Here is a 26,174-nt window from a genome sequence, read left to right as displayed (position 1 = left end):
AATGGTGTGAGGTCACAATGGTCTGTCAAACTATGTCACAATGGATGGGGCACCATGGCCAAAGTACTGGTGACATGACAGAATCTAGACACATTACTGTATATCTTTAGTGGCAGCATCAGGAAATGTTCATCTGCATTGTGCATGGAGGTAAATGATTTCTGTTGTTTCCTGGGGTCTCTGTATATTAAGCACCCCAGTCATGTTATGATATGTACAGTGCTCTTTCCTTACAGATAATCAGCAGTTCCTGGTTAATATCAACTGTAATGTGATTCAACTGTTAGATCACATCCGTAAGAAGCTGCAGTTACCAGTTACAGGTAATCAGTAGGGTTAATATAATATGATTCATTATCATCATCATCATCATTTACTGTAGAAAAAAGTAAACTAAACCTGTCTGACCCTTAAATCAGATGTGATTTCCCTTGAACCTAGGGTTACCACCCTTTTGTTGAGAGATTCCCGGACAATGTCCCGCCCCTTGACCCGCCCCAACCCCCAGCCCCACCCCTTGACGCACCCCAGCACTGCCCCATGACCTGCCTTATCATGTTTTTTAACCTTTACTCCAGTGATGTGCGGTGAGGACATTGCCTGGGGAGGCACTCACCTCCCCGCACACCCACACACCCCCCACTGCACTGCCGCGAGCAGGAACAGGCAGCAGCGGGTACATGCTGCAGCCTCTCTCTCCCCCCCCCCCCCCCCCCCACTGCCGCGAGCGGGCACAGGCAGCAGCGGGTACATGCGGCAGCCTCTTCCACCCCACCGCACTGCCGCGAGTGGGCACGGGCCTCTCTCCTCCCCCCCCCCCCCCCCCCCCTGGGCAGACTCACTTGTCCTCTCCTCGGCTGTGGCTTTCTCCCAGCAGCGCCCGACTACCCGCTGGCCGCGCTGCTGCATCTTCACCATGTGTGTGATAGGACAGCGGATCCAGCACTGGAGCCGTTGGCCCAATCACATTCATACTGGTGCCCCTGTCATTGCGGCATCAGTATAAGTGCCGCTTCACCATTCATTTTCAATGGGCTTTTACAGCCCATTGCTGCACCCTGCCTCCTGCCCTCCCCTACCCACCCCCCGCTGCCCAGAGTTTTAATGTTAACAGCGGGAGGCACCTCTCCCGCTGCCTCCCACCCTCACATGCAGCAATGTAAGAGGGTGGGAGGCATCGGGAGAGGTAGAAATTATGAAAATAATAAAAGATATATAAATATATCTTTTTTTTATTATTTTCATCATTATGACAGGGGAGTCTCTGCCTCCCCTGCCTCCCCTGACTGCACGTCCCTGCGTTACTTCCATTGATTTTGCACACCGTGATGCCCATTACACGATAAGCCACACCGCAATGACCATTGCGCCACACACCGTGATGCCCATTACACGTTATGCCAGGGCTCGACAATTTTTTTTTTAAATCTAGGAGCCAGGATGAAAGTGTAATGCCAGACAAACTATAACCAGGGAAGGTGCGCACCAAATATTTCCACTGTAATGCCTATTATGTCACAAACCCATTACATGTTATACCACAAGCCATAATGGCAATTTCACATTATGCCACACACCATAATACCTATTATATATTACATCACATTCCGTAATGCCCATTACACATTTTGCACACATACACAGTGATGCCCATTACAAGTTACATTACACACCATGATGCCCCTTACACGTTACGTCACACACACACACCGTGATGACCATTACACGTTATGTCATACACCGTGATGCCATTTACATATTATACCACACAATGCATATTACGTGTTATGCCACATAAGTGGCACTTACCTACATGTTAATTGCTAGGGAATTCTTGCTCGGTCTGAATTACCACCGGACTCCTGGGAACCCTAGGCTGAGTTGACATAAGGTGAGAGGGAATGATGGGGTGGCAAGGTGATAGGGTGAGGTGAGGGGGCAACAGGGGCTGAGGTGACAGGGGGTGAGAGGGGATAATGGGGTGGCAAGGTGACAGGATGAGGTGAGGGGGCAACAGACTGAGGTGACAGGGGGTGAGAGGGGATGATGTGGTGGCGAGGTGACAGTGGGCCTTATTTTGGTTCATTCTTTCTGACAAAATCCTTCTTAGATGGACAAAACCATGTGCACTGCAGGGGGGGCAGATTTAACATGTGCAGAGAGAATTAGATTTGGGTGAGTAATTTTGTTTCTGTGCAGGGAAAATACTGACTGCTTTATTTTTACACTGCAATATAGATCTCACTTTGAAGTAAAACCCCACCCAAATCTAATTCTCTCTGCACATGTTACATCTGCCCCACCTGCAGTGCACATGGTTTTGCCCATCTAAGAAGGATTTTGTTAGAAAGAATGAACCAAAATAAGGCCCAGTGTCAGGTGAGGGGGCAACAGGCTGAGGTGACAGGGGGTGAGAGGGGATGATGGGGAGGTGAGGGGGCAACAGGCTGAGGTGACAAGGAGTGAGAGGGGAGGATGGGGTGGCGAGGTGACAGAGTGAGTTGAGGGGGCAACAGGCTGAGGTGACAGGGGGTGCGAGGGGATGATTAGGGGGCAAGGTGACAAGGTGAGGTGAGGGGGCAACAGGCTGCGGTGACAGGTGGTGAGAGGGAATGATGGGGTGGCGAAGTGACAGGGTGAGGTGAAGGGGCACCAGAGGCTGAGGTGACCGGGGGCGAGAGGAAATTGGGGTGTGTGTTGGAGGGGGAGAAGAGAGGTTGGAAAGAGGAGGCAGGTCTTACTAGCGTCATCGTTGGGCCTCCCATTCACTTGCGCCGGGCCCCTGCGGTGTGTGTCCCAGCGCTGGCTGCCATTGCTGCTGCCTCCTGTTCCTGGCTGCTGCTGCTACAGCCTCTAATCTCCCGGCGCTGGCTAACACTGCAGCTCTCCATCTCCCAGCTGCTGCAGCGCTCGCTTAGTCTCCCGGCCGCTTCCGCTGTCTGTCTTCCGGCAGCTGCAGCTCCTCCTCTCCTGGCCTCTTCAGCTCCCTGTTTCCAGGGCAGCGCAGTATTCCCGGACATTGTATAGCCCGGAATGCCACCCGTCCGGACTCTGGATGCCGGTCTGAATTACTGGACTGTCCGGAGTAATCCCGGACAGATGGTAACCCTACTTGAACCGGGAGTGATATATATATCTCATGCGATTGATCAAGCCAAGATAAATCACATGAGATATATCTTATGGTATACAATTGTACCATAAGATATATCTGATGGGTTGGATTAGGGGGCTAGAGGGACTGAAAACATCAGTCAAACTTCCTGCGATATATATCACATACGATTTTTCATCATTTTCCATCTGATTCCATGTGATTCTGATCAATCAGTGGTGCAGTACGAGCAATCTAGGGGCTCCTATCCCACACTCTTGGGACCAGAGCCGGCCCTAGCCAATATGATGCCCTAGGCAAGATTTTGGCAGGTGCCCCCTAGCACTGCCACTAGTTCCGCCTCTGACCCTGCACCGCTTTCCCAGCACCATCATCACTCATCACAGCAGTTAACATTTTGGTGCTCCTACCCTCTGTATTTTAAATAGAAACAGTGCGCACATTTGGCACGCATCCAAAAAAGGGGTGTGTTCTCACTGGGAAGGGGAATGGCCACACAATAGTATCCCCAATTCAAATTATGACACACATTAGTGGGTACTTCTTTACTTTCACGGCGCCAGCATGGCGCCGCGCGTCAGAGTCCCCTTGCGGGGCTCGCTTCGCTCGCCCACGCTGCGGGCTCGGTGGCTCGCTACGCTCGCCATTCTAATTAAAATCAACTCCATGCCAACATGGATAGTGAAGGTATGAACTATCCATGTTGGCATGGCGTTAACTCCGTTTATTTAACTTAATTAGTGGCGAGCGTAACCCGGAAGTACGCGCGGCGCCATGCTGGCGCCGTGAAAGTAAAGAAGTACCCATTAGTGCAACTTTATTCACATTATATCATGTGATAGTGTCCCTTATTCATGTTACATCACTTAGTAGTACCACTTAACCTTATATAATTTACTTCTCACAGTAGTGCCCATTATTCACATTACATCACACTGAATTGCTCTTTTAGACCACACAGTAGTGCCCATTCTATATGTTAAACCATACAGTAGAGCACCTTATACACATAATGCCACACAGCAATGCCCCTTACACATGACATACAGTACATTATTAATGTCCTTATAAACATAATGCGCAATACACATTACGCCAACCTTTATTAATGCCCTTAAAACCAGGGACGTGCAGTCAGGGGAGGCAGGAGAGGCAGAGCCTCACCTGCCATAAATCATGAAAAGAAATACAAAGATGATATTTATAACACATATACTGTGTTATAAATGTCTTATTTGTATTTTTTTTTTAAATATAATTTATGGTGTGAAATGCTGTGGGAAGGCTGGGAGTCAGTGGGAGCTGTACCTTCAGCTGACAGTTAAAAACTGTCAGCAGCAGGGGGCGGGTATAAGTTGTGGGCACAAAAGAGGCTGAAAAGCCCATTAATCAGCAACAGGGAAGCGGCACCTTCACATCTGCATCAGTGACAGGGACGTGCCTTCAGCCCACATCAAAGCACACCCCCCTGTCACTGAGACAGATGTGATAGGACAGCGGATTAGTCTGTCACACACTGACAGACTGATCCCCTGTCACACATGGCTGGGGCAGAAGCATGGCCTGGAGCAGAGCCTGGACGCTCCAGTGTTAACCTACTGCGCTGGGAGCGGAGGGCGGCCGGGGAACTTGTGTGGGACAGGCTCGAGGAGGAGCTGTATTGCCTGCAATGATGCAGAGAGCAGGAGGAGCGGGTACAGTTTACCCGGCATGTCAGGGTGGCATGGCTCACCTCCCTCCTCCTCCCGCAGCCGCGGCTCTCCTCTCACGACCAATAAACAATGAACAATCACTAGGTCGACCACTAATGGTCGACAGTCACTAGGTTGGCACCTAAGAATGGTCGACATACCCTACATCGACATTGACAGAAGGTCGATATGAATAAGGTCAACATGCGTTTTTCAAATAAAAACACCAATGCAAGAGACACCTTGTGATTTCTAGCATTGCAACCTGATCACTTTTTGGGTCAACATAGGCCAGGTAAAATGCATGTGAATGCAGATGCTCTCTTTAGACTGAATGGGACAATATATAGGGCCTTATTCAGATCTGAGCTCAGTACAAATTTGATTGGAAAATGGGCAAAACCATGTGCACTGCAGGTGGGGCAAATGTAACATGTATAGAGAGAGTTAGATTTGTGTGAGTTATTTTGTTTCTGTGCAGGGTAAATACTGGCTGCATTTTTTTTACACTGCAATTTAGATTTCAGTTTCAGCACATCCCACCCAAATTTAACTCTCTTTGCCAGTGGCGGAAGTCCCGGAGGCAATGGAGTCATTTGCCGCCGGGCGTCACGTTTGAAGGGGACAACCGGCCTGACATCCATTGCCTCTGGTAAACTCCAGCCCCTGCGTGCCAGCAAGAATACTTGATGAGAGCAGCGCTGCAGTGATCAGCAGCGCTGCTCCAGGAGCTCAGTGAGAGGAGGAGACGGGACTTCCTGTCACACGCAGAGCCCCTGTCTCCTCCTGACAGCCCTGCAGCCCGTCCAGCTCTCCACCTCCTATGATCTTCTTGTTTATGCCTCATGATATAGATGGATGCCTCTTTTATAGGTGAGAGGGGGCAGTTGTAGTGTGTGTTAAACTATTTGTGTTTTGTGTGTGTATCTATATAGAGCTGTGTTTCTATACATGTGTTGCTTTGTGTGCATGTATGGGCTGATTGTGCATATGTGGCTGTGTTTACAGAGGTGTGTGCATATGTAGTTGTGTGTATACATATGTGTATGTTGCTGTGTGTATACATGTGGGTGTATGTGCATATGTAGCTGTGTGTATATATGTGTTTGTGTGTGTATAACTGTGGGTGTATGTGCATATGTAGCTACTGTATGTGCATACATGTGTGTGTGTTGCTGTGTGTGTACATGTGGGTATATGTGCATATGTAGCTGTGTATACATGTGTTTGTGTGTAAGTTGCAGTGTATAATTGTGGGTGTATGTGCATATGTAGCTACTCTATGTGTATACATGTGTGTGTGTGTGGTAGTGTTACATGTGGCTTTATGTGTGTATGTGGCTGTGTGTATATATGTGTGTCCCTGTGTGGCTGTGTGTGTCCATGTGTGTATGTGTGTGACGTGTGCCTATGTGGGTGTGTCTGCATATTAGGATGGATAACCAATAGTCTCAAGAAATACTGGGTTTTTCATGTGTGTGTGTGTGTGTGTGTGTGTGTGTGGGGGGGGGGGGGGGGGGGGGCAACATCACACTTTCGCCTCCGGGCCTCTGTTATAAACTTACGCCACTGCTCTTTGCACAGGCTACATCTGCCCCACCTGCAGTGCACATGGTTTTGCTCATTTTCCAAACAAATTTGTACTGAGCTCAGATCTGAATAAGGCCCATAGGGAGAAGCTGGGTGGGGTAAGGCTGACATGGGTATGTCTCCAAACTCCATTGGTGAAGTTAGGCACAAAGGAGGTAAATGTTAAATTTTTCTGAGATACTGGAAGCTTCATCAAGTGGTCAGAAGTTTAGGGGGAAGGTGCTTGGCAGAGAAACCTAGTCTAGAATTCAGGTGGGTTCCATCCTGCACACTGCAGAGAAACACTTCCCTATTAAGCCGGGTTAAAGAGAGTGGTCAGTAGGGCGGAGTGAAAAAACTGAAATTGAGAAATTCAAAATCGGCTAGTGTCGAAAAGTTGTGACTTGACTTGAATAAGAAATGTGCAAAAGCATTTTGATCTGGGTCAACATCTTCTGTTCTGGCAAGAGGCCTGAAGTTTCACTTTTTTGGTGAAAATGACGAAAACTATGAAAAGGCTCCGATCTAGTTAAAATTATGTCAGGATGTCTTAGAGTGGTTCATTAATATACTTTAGCTTAGTAAAAGAGAGTACGAGATTGTCCTAGTGCAAAGTGACTGACTTTGGTTGGAGAAAAAATCCCTAATAATTTACCCATTTTCATGGTCACAATTGTGAATATTGTGTGTTTTCTCCTGAACGTGTTTATAATAGAAGAAGCACAAATACTCTAAATGGAATTTCGGTGACACTGTGTGAAATATAACACTGCATAATAGCCCTTAATCAGACCTGATCCCAGTACAAATTTGTTCTAAAAATGGGCAAAACAAATGCTGCATTGCAGGTGGGGTAACGTGCTGAGAGAGTTAAATTTGGGTGGGGTGTGTTAAAACTGAAATCTAAATTACCGTGTAAAAATAATGCAGCAGGTATTTACCTTGCACAGAAACAAAATAACTCACACAAATCTAAAGGTGGCCATACATCTACAGATCGATTGTCAGATTGGGCCGGTTGGAACAAACAGCTGGTAATATCTGAATGACAGTTTTTCAGCATTTCAAAGCAAATGGTCAACTGTCATTTGCTCTCATCTTTTACCGGGATTTTGTTCCAACCAGACAGATCGGACAATAAATCTGTAGATGTATGGCCACCTTAAATCTCTCTGCACATGTTACATCTGCCCCACCTGCAGTCCAGCATTTTTTTGCCCATTTTGAGAAAAAATTTGTACTGCAATCAGGTCTGATTAAGGGCCATTATGAAGTGTTATATTTCACACAGTGAAATACATGAAATTGGATTTATGCTGCTCTCTTTGCAGTGCATATACAAAGATAGACAATCCTGTGTATATAAATAAGAAATAACTGTTGCAGTCTGTTATTGAAAAACAGTAACTGTTACAAAAAGTATTACAAGTAAGTGTAAACTGTCTAATGTATCATTTTACATATCACTTCTGTTTATTGACAGAAAAACAGTGTTGCATCCCCTATGCTGGGAACATGAATGGGCTGCATTACAGCATATAATTATGCCAAAGATAAGCCAATATATTAACTGTTAAATACGTTGAAGTGTATTATGATGTAATAAATGGTAAGCTTGCAGCAGGGCCCTCTAACCCCCAAGTCTGTCTGTCATTACCCAGTTTGTTTTATCACTGTCTACTATTGTAAAGCGCAACGGAATCTGCTGCACTATATAAGAAACTGTAAATACATAAATAAACAAATACATCTAATGTTTAGGGGGAAAAAAACAAGAACATTGATTCAAAAAATAACAGGTTAATCATTCTATGAGTGGTGTCCAGCAGTACATATATGCCAATCACTGTGTTCATTTCTAGGCAGCAGGGCCGTCTTAACAGCAGTGTGGGCACCTGGGCAAAGCAATGCACTGGGGCCCTTACCCATTCTCCCCTCCTAGGGGTGGGGGGTGGTATCAGCAGCAGCTTTGATGTCCCACGGGTGGCAGGGGGTGCTCTATCTTCCATTCAACATGTAGGACCTGGAGCAGTAACTTCTGCTAATTACTCCTTTACTGCACAGGTGGTGGGAGGGTGAACACTAACGTGTGGAAGGGGGCACTGAGCTGTATGAAGGGTCCCTTGTAAATGACTTCCAGGGAGGTAGGGGGTGTTTTGTACACAGGGGACGGTTGGATAATGGAGTGGGCTTAATATTCGTCATTTTCTCCTTCATACTTCATGGCAGCCATTACATTGGGTTCATCCCTCTCTCCTCTCCAATTAGACAGGTAGTTTTTTCCCCCAGGATCCAGCCCCTCCTCTTCCTTCTCTATATAATCTGACACCTCCCCATTGACCATAGTCTTTTTCCTGTCTCCTTCTGTCTGTGACAGGTAGTTAGTTAGTTTTATTTCTTTATTTTCCAAAAAAACGCCCGGTAGGCTGGTGATGCTGCCGGGGGCCTGGGTGGTCAGGCTGGCGGTGCCTTAAGCCTATATGTGTGTCCGGGGCCGGTGGCAAGGACTTTGAGCCTGCGGCTGGTTCTCAGCCATACGGCGATTCTCCCCCCCCCCCCCCCCCTCGGCAGGGTGAGTAGTGTTGTTGGACTAGGTATTGTTACCTGTGGTCCTCGGCGCCATTCCGGCAAACATGCTCCCCGGCGGCTCCGGTGCTCTGCTCGCGGTGAGTACGTTGGCATCACTTCTGGCGGATGCACGCGGCGTGCGGGTCACGGTCGCGTGCGTTCCAAATACCGGAAGTACGCGTCCGTCAATAGGAGACGCGAGGCTTCCGGCAGGGGGGAGGAGACGCCGTGACTGCTCGTGCAGCAGCCAGCTAAAGCGCCTGATCGGTGTTACAGGCGCTGGATTGTTTACCTGTTGGTCGGGCTTGCAGGTGAATTTGAGCATGGAGGGTGCCTCTCCAAAAACGGTTACACCGCTGCCCAGGTAAGTCCTCTTTTTGAGGACAGTTGTATTTATTTTGTTAGTCAGATAGTTAGTATACTTTCTTTTCTTTATAGTGTGCCTCCAGTACCCAAAAAAAAAAAAAAAAAAAAGAAAGGTTGCTAAAACGAAGAGTACTAAAGTCTGTCCAGGCTGTGATAAAACCTTTGTTGGGGAATGAATATATCAGCATAGTTATAAGAATTTTGTTTCTAGGATGAATATACTGGGAATAAGAGGTCCAGTACACAGATTAGTCTGGATAGAGATGATGGTTATGAATCTATGCATGATTATATGGATAAGGATATGTCTGACGGATCGTCAGCAGAGTCAGGCGAAGTGCTGGAGGATGAACGCCTGTTTAACGTATAGTTAGTGGAGACAGTTCTAAGAACCTTTATAGAACGTCAATTATAAGCAACCTGTGAAGTCTGAATTGATTCTTTATTTGAACACAGATCAAAAAAGGGAAGGTCCTTCCCGGTGTATAAAGTTGTGAAAGACTTTTTAACTAAGGAATGGCTCAGTGTGGATAAAGAGTAGGCTCAATAAAGAGAATACAGAAAATGTTTCCTATTTAAGACAAGGAATTTGTTAAATGGTGTAACATTCCTAAAGTTGATACAGCGGTGTCAGAAGTGACTACCCGTACTACTATTCCCCTTCAGGATGGGGCATCACTTAAGACATTTAAGAGGTTGCATTTTCCTCCTCGGTCTCGCTAAAGTCGGGAGTAGCCATGCCTCACTCTCCCGGGCACTCAGGATCTGGTGTTCGGCCTTGCAAAAAGATCTGCAAGAAAGTCTCCCGTGATCAAATCAGCATGAGTCTAACCCAGATACAGCTTGCGGTGGACTATATGTGTGAAGCCTCTTTAGATAGTTAGACTTTGCGGCAAAGTCTCTATCCTCAGGGGTTGTGGCTCGTGGGGCCTTATGGCTTAAATCATGGGCGGCAGATTCCCATTCAAAAATACAAACTGGCAACGCTGCCTTATGAAGGTGCCTTTCTTTTCGGCAGTCGCTTGGATCAGATGATTCAAAGGATGTCAGGCGGTAAATCGGTAAGATTACCACAAGACAGAAGAGGGCGTTTTTCCTCATTTTCTTCAGGACAAGCCTATAGACAAGCCAGGTCATACGGACCAGGTAGATCGGTCAGAGACAGATACGCTCTAGGGACATCCAGGGCGTTTTTTCGCCAATAAAAAAAAAAAAAAAAAAAAAAAAGGGTGAAAATTCTGGAGCCGTGCAGAAACGGTGACGGTGGTCCCGTGGTGGAGCAGGTTCCGGTAGCAGGGAGGCTATTGGCATTTGCTCACATCTGGGAACGGACCGTTCGAGACAGATGGGTTCTGGAGGTGGTCAAGACTGGCTATCATCTAGAATTCATGTCAAAACCAAGAGTAGCAAAGTTTTGTGTTTCAGAGCTCCCAGTTTCGAAGTTAGAAAGGGAAGCTCTAACATTAAGTTTAAAAGGGCTCATCACCTCGGGAGCAGTGGTGAAGGTGCCAGACGGAGAGAAAGGGTCCGGTTTTTATTCCCGTCTGTTCATTGTCAGCAAAAGTTCTGGAGGTTACAGAACTATATTAGATTTAAGAAGGTTAAATTGGCGCATAAAAAAGAGAAAATTTCATATGGAGACCACAAGGTCTATTCTGATGGGTATAAGAAAGAACGACTATATGGTCTCCATCGACTTAAGAGACGCCTATTTCCATATTCCCATTTTCCCAGACGACAGAAAATATCTAAGATTCTGCGTGGGTCACGGTCATTACCAATTCACTTGTCTGCCCTTCGGCCTCACCTCATCGCCTCGAGTCTTTACCAAGGTGTTAGTGGTATTGATAGAAGTGCTGAGAAAAAAGAAGATCATGATATGGGCATATCTCGACGATCTTTTTGATTGTGGCACAATCAGAGGAAGAGGTGATGGTAGCAAGAGATTCACCATTCAGTTTCTTCAAGAACACGGGTGGCTAGTAAACTGAGAGAAAAGCTGTTTAAAACCAACGCAAAATCTTCAGTTTTTAGGAGTACTAATAGACACCGTTTGGTTTCCGATGTCCCTTTCCGAAAAGAGGTGCGAGAAAATCCAACAATTGATTTCTAGGATATACGAAGAAAATCGCATACCGCTAAGGTCAACAATGAGCCTTTTGGGTATGATGGCCTCTACGGTGGACATAGTCTCATGGGCGAGATGGAGGATGAGGCCTCTACAGTGGTTCCTTCTAGATTATACAAGAAGGCAAGTACCTCTGGAAAGAAGAATAAGAATTTCAGATTCAGTAAAAAAAAAATAAAAAAAAATTCACTGGTATGGTGGGAAGCCGATCAACTAAAGCCAAGAAAGTCTTCACTAGCAAGTCCCCAATACAAGGTGATTACCACAGACGCCAGTGCCGTGGGTTGGGGTGCTCACGGTCTGGGCAAAACATGTCAAGGTCGGTGGTCTCCCCGCGAGTCAGCTCCAATCACAAAGAATTAAGAGCCGTATGGAAGGCGATGAGGTTCTTCAACGAAGATATTAAGGGTGCACACCTACGTATTTTTTCGGACAACGCTACAACCGTCTCTTACGTCAATAGACAAGGAGGTACACGGAGTCATGTGCTGTTGGGAGAAGTGCAAAGCATCATGTGTTGGGCCGAAGAAAATCTGCAGTCAGTGTCAGCGTTGCATATGCCAGGGGAAAGCAATCAGCTTGCGGATTATCTAAGCCGCACAAGTATAGTCCCAGGCGAGTGGGAACTGAAGGAATCCGTTTTCCAAAAGATAGTGGAGCAGTTCGGCCAGCCAGAGGTGGATCTCATGGCTTCAGCAGTCCACAAGAAGCTTCCACAGTTTTACTCTCGGTACCCGACTTGGGAGTCAAGTGGAGTGGACGCCCTGTCTCAGAGATGGGAATTCCGCCTGGGGTACGTTTTCCTCCAATTTTCCCTCATTCACAGGACATTGTGGAAGATCAGAACGGAGGGGGTCCAAGTCATAGTCGTATTACCCTACTGGCCAAGGAGGGCTTGGTTCCCCATGTTGGAAAGAATGGCGATTGCAGATCCAGTATTCCTTCCAGTGACACAGGATTTGCTCAGGTAGGGCCCAGTCAATTGTCAAGAGCCTCACAAGTTGAATTTAGCGGCCTGGAAAGTGAGAGGCAACAGTTGAGAAGCAAAAAATTTATCTTCAGAAGTAATCGAAGTATTTCTCCAAGCAAGGAAGAAGGTATCATCAAAGGTTTACTACAGAGTATGGCGAGTATTTGCGAGCTGGTCGGAAGGCAAATTCGATTTCCCTAAAGCAAGTATACCCCAAGTTTTACAGTTTCTCTGTGATGGTCTTAATAAAGGGCTTTCGGTTGCTACACTCAAGGTTCAGATCTCTGCGTTGAGTGTGCTACTAGACAAGAAACTTGCAGAGCATAGTTTGATAAGAAGATTTTGACAAGCTATTAAGAGGATGCGGCCTAGGGTTAGGTCAATAGCCCCCCAGTGGGATCTTAATTTAGTTCTAAATGGACTTATGGAGGCTCCGTTTGAGCCATTGGACAGAGTTAATTTGAAATTCCTGACGTGGAAAATGTTATTTTTGGTAGCGATAACGTCAGCAAAGAGAGTATTTGGAAATTTTTCCGGATCGGGTGGTACTGGGGACCAGACCATCCTTCCTACCCAAGGTGGTTTTCCTCATTTAATTTGAGTCAAGAGATTATTTTGCCTTGTTTTTTCCAAAATCCTCTGAAAAAAAAAAAAAAAAAAGAGGAAAAATTACATACGTTAGATGTCTTGAGGGCTATCAAGATATATCTGCACAGAACGGCTGGGTTCAGGAAGTCAGAAGCATTGTTCGCGATTCCCCAGGGGGCGAAGAAAGGATTAGCTCCATCGAAGCAATCAATTTCAAGGTGGCTGAGAGAAGTAATTGCATTTACCTACAAGAAAGTGGATCGTGTGGTACCGGAAAGCATTAAGGCTCACTCAACAAGGGCAATGGCGGTTTCATGGGCGAGAGAGGCCTAAGTTTCAGACAAGGAGATTTGTCAAGCAGCCACTTGGTCTTCTTTACATACCTTCTCCAGGCATTATGCGTTGGATGTCTCAAGTTCTAATTTCGTATGCGAGATTCTTAAACGAGTTTTGGCTTGAGGTATAATATAAGCCCACCCTACTGCTTTGGTACATCCCAATGTAATGGCTGCCATGAAGTATGAAGGAGAAAGCAAGGATTATACTCACGATAATACCTTTTCTTCGGAATACTTCATGGCAGCCCAAAAAATTTTTTGGCCCTCCCTATTTGTGTTTTTTCCCTAGGATCAGGACGGAGACAGTCAAAGACTATGGTCAATGGGGAGGTGTCAGATTATATAGAGAAGGAAGAGGAGGGGCTGGATCCTGGGGGAAAAAACTACCTGTCTAATTGGAGAGGAGAGAGGGATGAACCCAATGTAATGGCTGCCATGAAGTATTCCGAAGAAAAGGTATTATCGTGAGTATAATCCTTGCTTTCTGGTGGAAGAGCAGCTTGTTTGACTGCAGATATCGCCATTATCTGGAAATAGATTTCTTAGCCTAGGATAAAAACCTAGAGTCCCAACTTTCAGGAGGTGCTGGGAACTTGGGTATCAGAGATCAGGAGCCAGAGCAATCCATTGACAAAAATATAAAACTACACCAGACGTTTGGAGTTGGAGCAGGGACCGGCTGCTTGAAGGCTGATATCTCTGGTTCTGGGCATGATAGAGATAAGCCGCTAGTGTCAGAGAGAACCTGAGAAATATGACTGGAAATTGTAATTAACAGGTCGGATGTGGACTGCTGCTTTGAAGTTGGATATCTGCAGTTCCCCAGGGCCGATTTTCAAAATTCTGGTATCCCTGGAAAAAGGGGATCCGCAGCGATCAACATAGAGCCCTTATACGCCTAGGGCCCCTGGGCAAGTGCCCATTAAGCCCATACAAAAAGACGGTCCTGCTAGGAAGGATTGATCAGCAATACTTATTACAGCATAATGCACTTTAATGTATTTAACTGTTAATATATTGGCTTATCTTTGGCATAATTATATGCTGTAATGCAGCTGCAGGTGGGGCAGATGTAACATGTGCAGAGGGAGTTAATGCGGCCATACATCTACAGATTTATTGTCCGATCTGTCTGTTTGGAACAAAATACTGGTAATGGATGAATACTGGTAATGGATGGAAAACTGCCAAAAACTGTCATTCAGATATTACCAGGTATTTGTTCCAACCAGCCAGATCTGACAATCGATCTGTAGATGTATGGCCACCTTTAGATTTGTGTTGAGTTATTTTGTTTCTGTGCAGGGTAAATACCTGCTGCATTATTTTTACACTGCAATTTAGATTTCAGTTTCAACACACCCCACCCAAATTTAACTCTCTCAGCACGTTACATCTGCCCCACCTGCAATGCAGCATTTGTTTTGCCCAATTTGAGAACAAATTTGTACTGGGATCAGGTCTGATTAAGGGCCATTATGCAGTGTTATATTTCACACAGTGTCACTGAAATTCCATTTAGAGTATTTGTGCTTCTTCTATTATAAACACGTTCAGGAGAAAACACACAATATTCACAATTGTGACCATGAAAATGGGTCAATTATTAGGGATTTTTTCTCCAACCAAAGTCAGTCACTTTGCACTAGGACAATCTCGTACTCTCTTTTACTATGCTAAAGTATATTAATGAACCACTCTAAGACATCCTGACATAATTATAACTAGATCGGAGCATCTTCATAGTTTTCGTCATTTTCACCAAAAAAGTGAAACTTCAGGCCTCTTGCCAGAACAGAAGATGTTGACTCAGATCAAAATGCTTTTGCACGTTTCTTATTCAAGTCAAGTCACAACTTTCCCACACTAGCCGATTTTGAATTTCTTAATTTCAGTTTGTTCACTCCGCCCTAGTGGTCAGTGCTCCTGATGCCAGCAAGTGGCCAGGTGATAGCGTTAGGCCACCTGGACCAAGCGAGATGAACCACACTGGGCCAGTGGTAACTGTAAAAATACCATCAGGTCGCCCACTACATGCAGCTGTGAGGGAATAAAGACCATTTTACCTTGTAAAACTGTCAGTGTTTGTTCTTCTCCCATCTAAAGTGCCTCACAAAAGTATAATAATATACCCTGCTCCAGTGGCGTAACTAGGGCTCTGCAGCCATAGCGGGGGGAACTTGTCACCGGGCCGCAGGGTCACGGTGCTCTCACAGAGCCTGAGGCAGGAGTCCTGTGTGAGCTGCAGCAGCATGCCCGCCACCCTTCTTCAGTGGCCGCCGCTCCCCCTTCCACCATGCACGCCACCCCCCCTTCCTCACTGCATGCTGTTTTGCAAAAAAAAATGGGATGGAGGGGGGGATCCAGAATTTGTTATGGCACTGTGAGCTAAATTTCCAGTTACGACACTGTCCAGCTCTTTCCACAAAGAGCTATAAACATAAATGTATATTTACTAGTCATACTCATAAATGTTTAGTAGTTGTGATGAAACAATGCAAGGGTGGTGGACATCATGTTGTTTGTCCTTACAGATACAATAGACCTGTGTGATATTCAAGGTTCATTAAAATTCTTCTGCTTGGTCAAAAATGTTGCTGAGAGAGCAGATAAATATGTCAGCCCACATGAGACTTATTACGTATGCAAAATAGAGAAGGGGAAGCCAGGTACAGTATGTCTCTCAGCCATTCCTCTAATTTCTCTCAATGTGAATCCCAACTGTGTACTCAATCTCTGTAATTCGTTTCTCGTGTAACTGCTGTCTAATTTTTATGCCAGAGCTATTCAACTGACTCCATATTAAGCCAGCGGTTCAACTTCCCTAAGGAGCTTGATACTGTATACTTATTATCAGCTGTGGCTCCTACCTGGGCGTAGGAGAGGGGGCTTTCCTTTGGTCTCCGCTGTCCAGGGTCCCCGACAGAGTCCCGGGGCATGTACAATGCAGTTGATAGGTGCAGCCCATGCACAGTACCAGTGACAGTACTGTGCATATGCAAAATAGCCTGGCTTCTTTTGGGCTGCATTGACTTCCCATAGAAGCTGGCTAGGGCTGCACAGTAAGGCAGGGAGTGGCTTTCTATTGGAAGCCATCTCTCTGCTTATTGCAGCCTGGACTGGCAGTCCTGGAGGGAGGGAACACCTCGCAATGCAACTGCCTGTACTACAGGTGACTGGCAGGTAGGAACTTTCAATATGAAGTTACTGTCAAAGTGAAGCCAGTGCAGTCTAACGGACGGAGCTTAAGTCACAGTGGCCGTGTAACAGTGCAGACCAGACATGTGACTATGGGACAGACTCATGTGGTCACTCCTATTAGGTTCAAGGGGTGTGTGTTGTCATCCAGATCTGGACATTGGGTCACCAGCAAGTAGGTCGATAACTATTAGCTCAACATGCATTAAGGTCGAAATGACTGTAGGTTGATATGGGTTAGGTTGACAGGGTCATTAGGTTGACACAAGCATTAGGTCAACATGGGGAAGGTCGACAGTCAAAAGGTTGACAAGGGGTTTCACTTTTTTTGCAGCCGACATGTGACGACAGGCAGTATTTCAGAATTTGATGGCAGATAAGAACCACTTGGCCCATCTAGTCTGCCCTACCATCCACTAGGACATGGTGGGAGAATAAAATAGTGTCGCTCGGCACCGTACCCGAAGCAGCAAAGGGACGCGGTGCTACGTTTTAGTGTCCATGTCGACTGCGTCGACATTCGGGACAAAATTTTTAAAAAACCCCTCGAACTTTTGACTGTCGACCTTCCCCGTGTCAACCTAATAACCCTGTCGACTTAACCCATGTCGACATACAGTCGTGTCGACCTTCCTGCATGTGGACCTAAATGCATGGCGACCTACTTGCTGTGTACCGAATAACCCATGCCAGTTGTCATCATAATGGCATAAAAAGCTCAAGCAATGGAACTGCAACCAGAGGCGTAGCATAGAGCAGGGTTGCCGACCCTCCCGGAATTACCGGGAGTCTCCCAAAAATCGTGTCCCCCACCCGGCCCCCCGGAAGGGTGGGCAACCCTCCCGGAATCAGGGGGACCCCCACTGAGCCCCCCAATCCGCGGGTCTCAGAGGAGGAGGCGGAGCTAAAACGACACACTAGTGTCATTTTAGCCCCACCCCCTTCATGGAGATCAGTGATTTCGACTATTTCCCGTAATGGGGGCTGGGCTTAATGATGTCACAGTCAAGCCCCGCCCCCCGAACGGTTAATGAAAGTCTCCTCTCCGGGCTTCTCCCGGAGAGGAGCATTTGAAAGTCGGCAACACTGGCATAGAGCCATGGCACTAGAAGCAAGCACCACCGCCCCATATACATTGTCATAGACATGTAGATGAGATGATTGTTCCCAAAGCAAAAAAAAAAACCAGATCATTGATTCATTGCCCCCTCAGCCAGACAAAAATTAATAGAAAAATGGATTCCACCAGCTTACTACAGAAGACTGACATCCCCTGCTGGGCTGTCGCAGATAGCCACACAGCTATTCACAGACCAGCCTCTAGTTGCTCCAGAAAGTCCAGACCAATGAGTGCCTTGGTCCCAGATTTCTCTGCCCTGAGCTTTCAGCACCTCTTCCCCTTCCTCTGTCCCCAGCACCATGACATTCCTCAGTTCCCAGCCCCATCACCTTCCTCAGTAGCCAGCCCCATCACCTTCCTCGGTAGCCAGCCCCATCACCTTCCTCGGTAGCCAGCCCCATCACCTTCCTCGGTAGCCAGCCCCATCACCTTCCTCGGTAGCCAGCCCCATCACCTTCCTCGGTAGCCAGCCCCATCACCTTCCTCGGTAGCCAGCCCCATCACCTTCCTCGGTAGCCAGCCCCATCACCTTCCTCAGTAGCCAGCCCCATCACCTTCCTCAGTAGCCAGCCCCATCACCTTCCTCAGTAGCCAGCCCCATCACCTTCCTCAGTAGCCAGCCCCATCACCTTCCTTGGTAGCCAGCCCCATCACCATACCTCATCTTTCGATGCTCACCGACCTTCGAAAGATGTGGAAGGTGCCCGCATATGTAAGGTTGCTCTGAGCAACTTTTCATATGCGTGCATGCTGGGAAGGAAATGGGCGGGCATCTGACATCCGGTGATGTCAGCTGCCCACCCCCCTACCCGCGTCACGGCCTCATTAGCATAGGAATGCCCAGCGTTCTCATGGGAACGCCCATGAAATGCTAGGCATTCCCATATGGTAATGGGGCTGCCCAGCATCCCACATCCCTCTCCACCCCCCGCCCGCTGGGTGCATGCACCTGGCGAACAGAATATTTGCCATGGGTGCACACACCTGCATATGCACATGCGCAGAAATGTGCATGCGCACACACAAAACATCGGTCCACGTGTGAACGCAGGCTATCTGCAAACCGACCTGAATAAGGTCCTAAGTCTGTTGAAATGACCTGAAGCTAATAATGTCGACACAGTAAATGGTCCTGATGGTCTTATTTATAACTGAAGTAATTTTTATATACACAGTCCACTCTGAGTGAATACACTCTCCACTTATGCAGAGATAATTAATCCTTTAAATTTGGATAGTATTATAAATCATATTGAAATTTGATCATATGATGTTCGTATAGGGATTCAATTATTAACTCAGGTATGTATGCCTGAGTGAATTGTGTGGGGTCTGATTATTTACATAGGATAGATCTTTGGTGCCATCTTCTGGCCATATAATGTAATTGAGTAATTGGCTGCTGGATATGAATATGAGTCACCTGAGACACTCAGGTTGGCCTTGAGGGGGGGGGGGGGGGGGGGAGGGGAGAGAGAGAGAGAGAGAGAGAGAGAGAGAGAGAGAGAGATCCCAATAAGGGCACTCACCAGGATTTCACGTAATGACAGCTTCTTTATTGGTAATCCATTACCAGAGTTGCTTACGTTTCGGCCACTAGAGGGCCTTTCTCAAGACGCCACGACATTGACATCCACACAGCTCAGAGGTCAGGATATATGTGAAATATAACCCACAACACTGAAGTGTGGAGGTCCACAATATAATATAGTCAGATATCATAGCCTAAATCTGAGAATTCTGTTCTGGGATTGTGTACATAGGAATTGAGTAGTGGGTTTATTAACACTATAATATAAACCCAATTTAAGAGCATCTCACACTGGCATATAATATGCTATTTATAAAGTTGAATAATTAACTCAATTACACTATATGGCCATATGAACATCATATGATCACATTTCTCTATGGTTTATAACTAGGGCTGCCTACCTGACCCTCTCCATGAGGGAGAACATGCTCTGTTCCTGGGCTTGCCTGGTAATGATTGGCAGCACCTGTGGTGACAACTTATCTTTCTTGTCAATTACCTAGCTAACCACAGGTGATGGCAATCCTACATTACCAGGGAACCCAGGAACAGAGCATTTTCTCCCTGAAGGAGAGGGTCAGGTAGGCAACCCTGCATTCAACATTAATAGCTATACTTGATAAGACATCTTCAGATGGACATTCGTGTCATTTTAACACACTCATTTATTTCTTTGAGCACATTGTATGTGTATGTGTTTGTTCGTTGTTTGTGATTTTAATTTCTATTTTTCCCTGTTTGTATCAATTCCCATACAGAAATACAGGGAATATTAAGACATTATCAACAAAAGTTGGGCATTTTTCAATCCCGAATTCTGGGATTGAAAAAATGCCCCAGGATTGGCTTCTCTAGTTGGTGTAATGGTTAGCATTACTGCCTCACAGCACTGACACTGGAAATCCTGAAATCATGCCATTGTATGTAGTTTAGCCATGATATTTAAAAAAAAAAAAAAACACCCAACAATTTAGTGTCTCTTCCACCCTGCAATCCCTATAGGTCAGAGTTGCCTACTTTTAGTCTCCTCTCTGTTGGCAGCACTTCGGGGGCGGGGACCTGATGCAGACGTCATAAATGACACAATTTGCATATTTAGCCCGGCCCCGGAATAGCCACGAATCGCAGCAAATTAACAATGCTGCAGGGGAGATGCGGTGGGGGGGGGGGGGGGGTGTCTATCCGGGAGGGTTGCCAGCTGTTCCGGGGGGCCGGGAGGGGACACTATTTTCGTGAGCCTCCTGGCCATTCCGGGAGGGTAGGAAACCCTGCTATAGGTAATCATGCCTCCAAACATAATTCTTTTGTTTCAGGTTCCAAATATGAACATTGTTACAGAGAGATTACACTCCTGCTGTCCAGTCCGGATTCTGAGATCACAGGTACTAGCTCTGTTTTAGCAGAATACGGTCGCTAGGTCGACACTATGAAGGTCAACATACTTTATGACCACTAAAGGTCGACAGGACTTAGGTCAACACATGAAATAGGCCAAGGTCGACAATGAGGTCAACGGTCAAAATGATGATATAAGTTTTTCACATATTTTTTCCAAAGCAGGTGGTACTTGCGAGGGGACGCGGTACACTGATAGTGTTCCCATGCTGACTTACATTGAAATTTGAGACAAAAAACATGTGAAAAGCGCATGTCGACCTTTTCGCTGTCGACCTAATGCTTGTGTCAATCTTTGGACCCTGTCAACCTATTTCATATGTTGACCTAAGCTCTGTTGACCTTTAGTGGCCGACCTAATGTATGTCGACCTTCATAGTGTTGGCCCTATGACCCATACTCGTTTTATCAGTCTCAGCTATACACTGAGTGGTCATCAATAGTAATTTACTTCCGCACTCTTTTACACAGATATTCTGAGTGCTCAGTGTCAGTTCCTCGAGAAGAGTCGCCTCAAACTTCTCAAGGATTCAGAATCCAAACAGTTAACAGCTCTTGATTTGCGTACGCAGCTGTATTCTACTCTGCCGCTGCGGACAGTAAGTGCCAGTAAGAGGGGATGAGCGGGTACAAACCTGATGTAGGGCAGAGCAGTCACAGCCACAGTGTGTCACTCCCATTAGGTTGCTGATCTCCACCTGTCTGAGGAGCATGTGATGGCATAGGTGTAGCTAGTTGACATGGTGCCCTGACCATGGGTATATTCCAACAAACCCCTCCAACTTAGTCATTTTTCCTTCTTCTAGTAATGTCCCCTACACATTATGCAACACATCACATTATGCCTCACACCAAAATGCCCCATACATAATATGTCACACAAACCATAATGCCCATTATGCCTGGTTTACATGCTCTTTGCCGAGGGGGGGGGGGGGGGGGGGGGTGGTTATATAGTGTTTTGCTGGGGAAATACATGGTCATTTTTAGGGGGAATATTACCTGATCGCTGCCAGGGGAGAGTTACATGCTTGTTGCCAGGGGGAAGTTGCATGCACGCAACCAGTGAGGGTTACATGCTTATTTCCGGGTTAAGGGGGTTTACTTGCTCTATGGACCTTATTCTGGTTCACTCTCAGAGGCAAATTCTTTCTCAAATGGACACAACCATGTGCACTGCAGGTGGGGCAGATATAACATGTGCAGATAGAATTAGATTTGGGTGGGGTTTTTCTTCAAAGTGAGATCGATATTGCAGTGTAGAAATAAAGCAGCCAGTATTTTCCCTGCACAGAAACAAAATAACTCACCCAAATCTAATTCACTATGCACATGTTACATCTGCCCCACCTGCAGTGCACATGGTTTTGTCCATTTGAGAAGGAATTTGCCTCTGAGAGTGAACCAGAATAAGGCCCTATTTTCCAAGGGGACTTGCACACTAGCGCTCCTGGAATTTGCACCTCTGAGTAGCGTTGGGCAAACTGTGATTCTCTGACAGACACTAATATGGGAGTTCTGTTTCACATTGGATGTTGCTATGGGCAACCAATCAGAATCTATTTCTTATTTATCTAGCGCCCTCTAGAAGATAATAGATAGTATCTGATTGGTTGCCCATAGCAACATCCCTTGTGAAATAAAACAGTGTCTGTGTCTGTCTCCTCCAAGGCAGCAGTGCAGACAGAAATTGTGCCAGAATTTGCAGAGATGCCACCAGAATTTTCTGCCTATTTACCGGCACAGCGGAGGAGGTAGGAGAGGGGGCCACTGCCTTGCCCTCTCTCCTCTTCAGCTCCTGGAGCTTGAACTCCACCGGAGCAATCTTCCTTATGCCTCTGTGTTATGAGCACCTCCAATCAGAGAGCTCACTAGTGTATTGCACGGCTGGAACCCATTGCCTGCCTTAATATTTGTGTTTCGGGGCCCCTTTTAACCTTGCTGCCTAGAATGGCTGTCCCCTTTGACCCTCCTGTCACTGGTCCTGCCCCTCCCACCCCTTATGTCAGCCTGTCTAGGCTGCAGTGACCACAAGAAGGCTGCTGCACCAAGAAGTGGCAGCGACCTCCTATGTCTGTGTGGCGGGTCACACGCTCGTCCTGAACTGTTCCTGTAGTACACAATAAATACTATTTTTATTTATATTTTTGTGATGGAGGCGTAGTCATGCACCATTCCATTAGGACCACCCCTCCCGATTACCTAAGCCTGACCACACTGTCTATGGCCATGCCTACACTTTAAAATGTGACAATGGTCTTTCGTAGTACTGTGGTAAGCATATGCTATTCAACATTTTATAGTATTTTATATTGAATCTCCCTCCCCTTTCTTGTGAAGGCTATGAGCTAGTTAAGTATTTTCTTTATTATGCCTCTGCCTTCACATTCCTGGGACTCTGTACTCTGGCCAAGTCTATTGACATCATCCCTATTTGTGCAATATTCCATAAGCCTAGTTGAGGCGCACTGATCCATAGACAAAGTCACCTTTAACCCTGAGCAAACACCAACTCTGGCTCCAGGAGAGCTCTTAGTGAATAGCCTCACTGCAAAGCATAACAAAACATTGCTGGCATAAAATTGGAGAAATATAGCATAATAAGGAGAAATATGTTTTAGTATTATAGATGCCGGAAATAACTGTTATAGGTCTAGACCTATCCAAAAGGCCAGAGTGACTATTAGGGATGGCCAATGACCATCAATGATTAAAAATCATTGATGGTTTAAGACCGATATAGAATAGTTTTTCTCCCGAGGGTGCGGTGAGAGTTTGCCCCCCTGCACCCATAAAGCCCTGCCCCCAAGTTATTAGCCCATGAGCCAGTCAATCAAAGAAAATAGATGACCATCGATAATCAAAAACATTGATGTCATCAATTAGATATTATGCTGCCATGGATCCCTAGTGACTATCACTTTCATTTTGCCTGGTTCAATTAGAGTTGACTTGGTATAGAGGGGTATTAAAAGTATTTTCAGTAGAATATAATATTGTGTTTCAGTGGCCAACCACTTTACTCATTTAGATCAGAAGCAACAATCTAGATACAAAGGGGAGAAGACTATAAGAATTTAATTAGTATTGGATCTCTAAACCTGGATACACGCTTAATGATGTGATGGATCGATATAATGCAGAATATATCATTAATTGCCGCATTTCTTTGTATTTGGTCGTTGCCGGGATCATCCCATCAGATGTGCAGCGAGCCTGACAGGATGGCCAGCAGGAATGAGCAGTATTGGGTACACACTAGATTACTGGTCTTCGACCTATGGCCCTCCAGATGTTGTGGAACTACATGTCCCAGCATGCCCTGACAGTTTTGGTATGCTCTTATAGGAAAAAATGCGGCAATGCATGTTGGAACATGTAGTTTCACAACATCTGGAGGGCCACAGGTTGAAGTCCCATGCACTAAATGATGTGCCCAATATGTTGACAACATATTGCCTAGTGTGTACCTATCTTTAATGTTGAGATCATTGGGGCAGATGTATTAAGCCTTAACAAGAGATAAATGCAAGGGTGATAAGGAGAGATAAACGTCCAGCCAATCAGCTCCTTACTGACTCTTTTCAAACACAGGCTGTAACATGGCAGTTAGCAGGTGATTGGCTGGATGTTTATCTCTCATTACCACCGTTGGATATATCGCTTGTTAAAGCTTATTGCATCTGCCCCATTGTTTTTAAAGTCTTTATTAGTCAATCCTTTCACTGGCAATTGCCACAATCCTTATGGGTAAAACAGAGTAAATATAATCAGATTCTCTTGCTTGCAGCTATTTAAATTGAAGACCTTGCAAGAATGCAAGTCCCAATTGAAGACCTTGCTTTGAAAGTTTACTATATTTTATTTGAAGTATGGCATTTAGTAATTACAAGGTTTCAAATTTTGCATTTTTTTTCTATATGAGGATCCATATTGAGTTATTGTGTTTTTATATGTTGACAGTTACAGTAGTTTCTTTTGCATACTTTATGGTATAGGTTGTCTCAAGGTCTTGATTTTAGCAATAGCTATGCTTAAGCAAAGGTGACTTAACCAATGCCTGTTATTTTGACTTAATGCATGCTTGCCGACCTTTTAAGCTACCTCTCCAGGAAGAAGCCCCTAAAGGAGACAACTTGCTACTATGGGGGCGGGGTTGACAGTTACTAGACCTTGCCCCTTATGCTGCAATTTTTGGGTCCACACGGAGTAAGGGGCCTAAAAGACATGGTTCTAATGAGCATTTGAGCAATAGAGGAAAGGCCTCCACAGCAACAGTGCAGTTCTGTAATGAGTGGTTCACCAAGTCACTGATACATATCTAAGCACGATTCATTCTGTCCAGGTGGAGCCCAAGTGGGTATCATAGAGCAGCTGGTTACAAAGCACATCACATGTCCCCCTTGTCATGAAGCCTCACCTCACCTGATACACCAATCCAATTCCATGTAAAACTTAGCCAGTGGGATGCAGGAGAACCGGCCTCTCTTTTGTGTGTGCAGGAGACTGCCCAAAAAAAAGTGAGTCTCTTGTAACTTGCGGGATAGTGGGCAACTATGAAATATTATCTGTGGATATCATGGCTATCCTCAAAACCAGGAATACTAAAGTGCCTTGAGACCACGGTTCGGAAACACTAACCTATGACAACCTTACTTAGGACCAACTCAACCAAAACCAACATCTATCAATTTACTAAGTTTAGGAACTTGAGGGGATTTGGGATTAGGTTGCAGGGGGGAAGGAGGTTAGGGTTAGGCTGTGGGGAGGGAGTGAAATGCACTTTAAGGTGGGGTTAGAATTCGGCTGTGGGTTGGTGGGTATGAAGGTTAGGATTTGGGACTAGTGGGGAGTTTTAGGGTCAGGCGAGGGAAGAGAGGGTTAGGGGGGGCAAGGGGGAAAGTAAGTATACTTACCTGACATGTGTCAGGTTTCCCTCCATCAGTATTCTGATTGCTGGCATCCCCACCTCTGGTCATCCATATGTATCCCACTACATGTATATTAGGAAAATGTAATGGAAATGTAATTGTGGCATTTAAAGCTTCTTAGTGAAATCACCAATACACAGTTCTATCATGTGCACAATTAAGACCTCCATGACTATACTGTGTGTTTCTGCAGAGTCATGGATCAGAAAAGTCATCTGAGGAAGAAACAAGAAGCAAACAAGGAAACATACGGAGCACACGGAATAAAGCTCCAAACACTCGAAAGAACCGATACCATTGATTCTTCACACTACCTAAGTGTGAATTAAGATCATTGCAAACACGCATCATGAATCTCACATGGAGTATACTGGGATCGGATTGTCGAAGTGCTGAAGACAATTTAAAAAATAAGAACATGTAATTAAAGACAAGTCTTGACTTAACTTGTCCTTATAAAAATGTGGTGCATTGCTCCTTATGAATAGTGGCGTCACTCCAAGCTGCCGCTTCACTTTAGTATTGTATAGGAGTTTATGTGTGTGTGTGTGTGTGTGTGTGTGTGTGTGTGTGTGTGTATATTTATTACAGTACAGATGAGTAATTCAGGTTTGATAATACAAAGGTTATAAAATACAGAATAAAGGTTTAGATGCTGTGTCT

General features: G+C 45.8%; 1 protein-coding gene across 3 annotated transcripts; it reads left to right on the top strand.

Moving 5' to 3' along the window:
* C9HXorf65 (chromosome 9 CXorf65 homolog) lies at positions 1 to 25,951 on the top strand. Of its 3 annotated transcripts, none has more exons than XM_083160547.1 (6): positions 10 to 150; positions 237 to 323; positions 15,868 to 16,002; positions 20,499 to 20,567; positions 21,052 to 21,179; positions 25,705 to 25,946. In XM_083160547.1, exons 1-6 carry the CDS (start codon positions 126 to 128, stop codon positions 25,810 to 25,812), a joined length of 552 nt encoding a protein of 183 aa, XP_083016673.1. In that variant the 5' UTR covers positions 10 to 125; the 3' UTR covers positions 25,813 to 25,946. The 3 variants fall into 3 exon arrangements, with proteins under 3 accessions (XP_083016675.1, XP_083016673.1, XP_083016674.1); XM_083160548.1 differs by having other exon boundaries at positions 24 to 150; positions 221 to 323; positions 25,705 to 25,948; XM_083160549.1 differs by lacking the exon at positions 15,868 to 16,002 and having other exon boundaries at positions 1 to 150; positions 25,705 to 25,951.
* Positions 25,952 to 26,174: the final 223 nt, after the last annotated feature.

The sequence above is a fragment of the Crinia signifera genome, chromosome 9 (assembly GCF_055691185.1).
Source record: "Crinia signifera chromosome 9, ASM5569118v1, whole genome shotgun sequence".
Taxonomy (NCBI): Eukaryota; Metazoa; Chordata; class Amphibia; order Anura; family Myobatrachidae; genus Crinia; species Crinia signifera.
The sequence above is the reverse complement of the archived record's forward strand: the minus strand, read 5'-3'. Positions and strand labels throughout refer to the sequence as shown.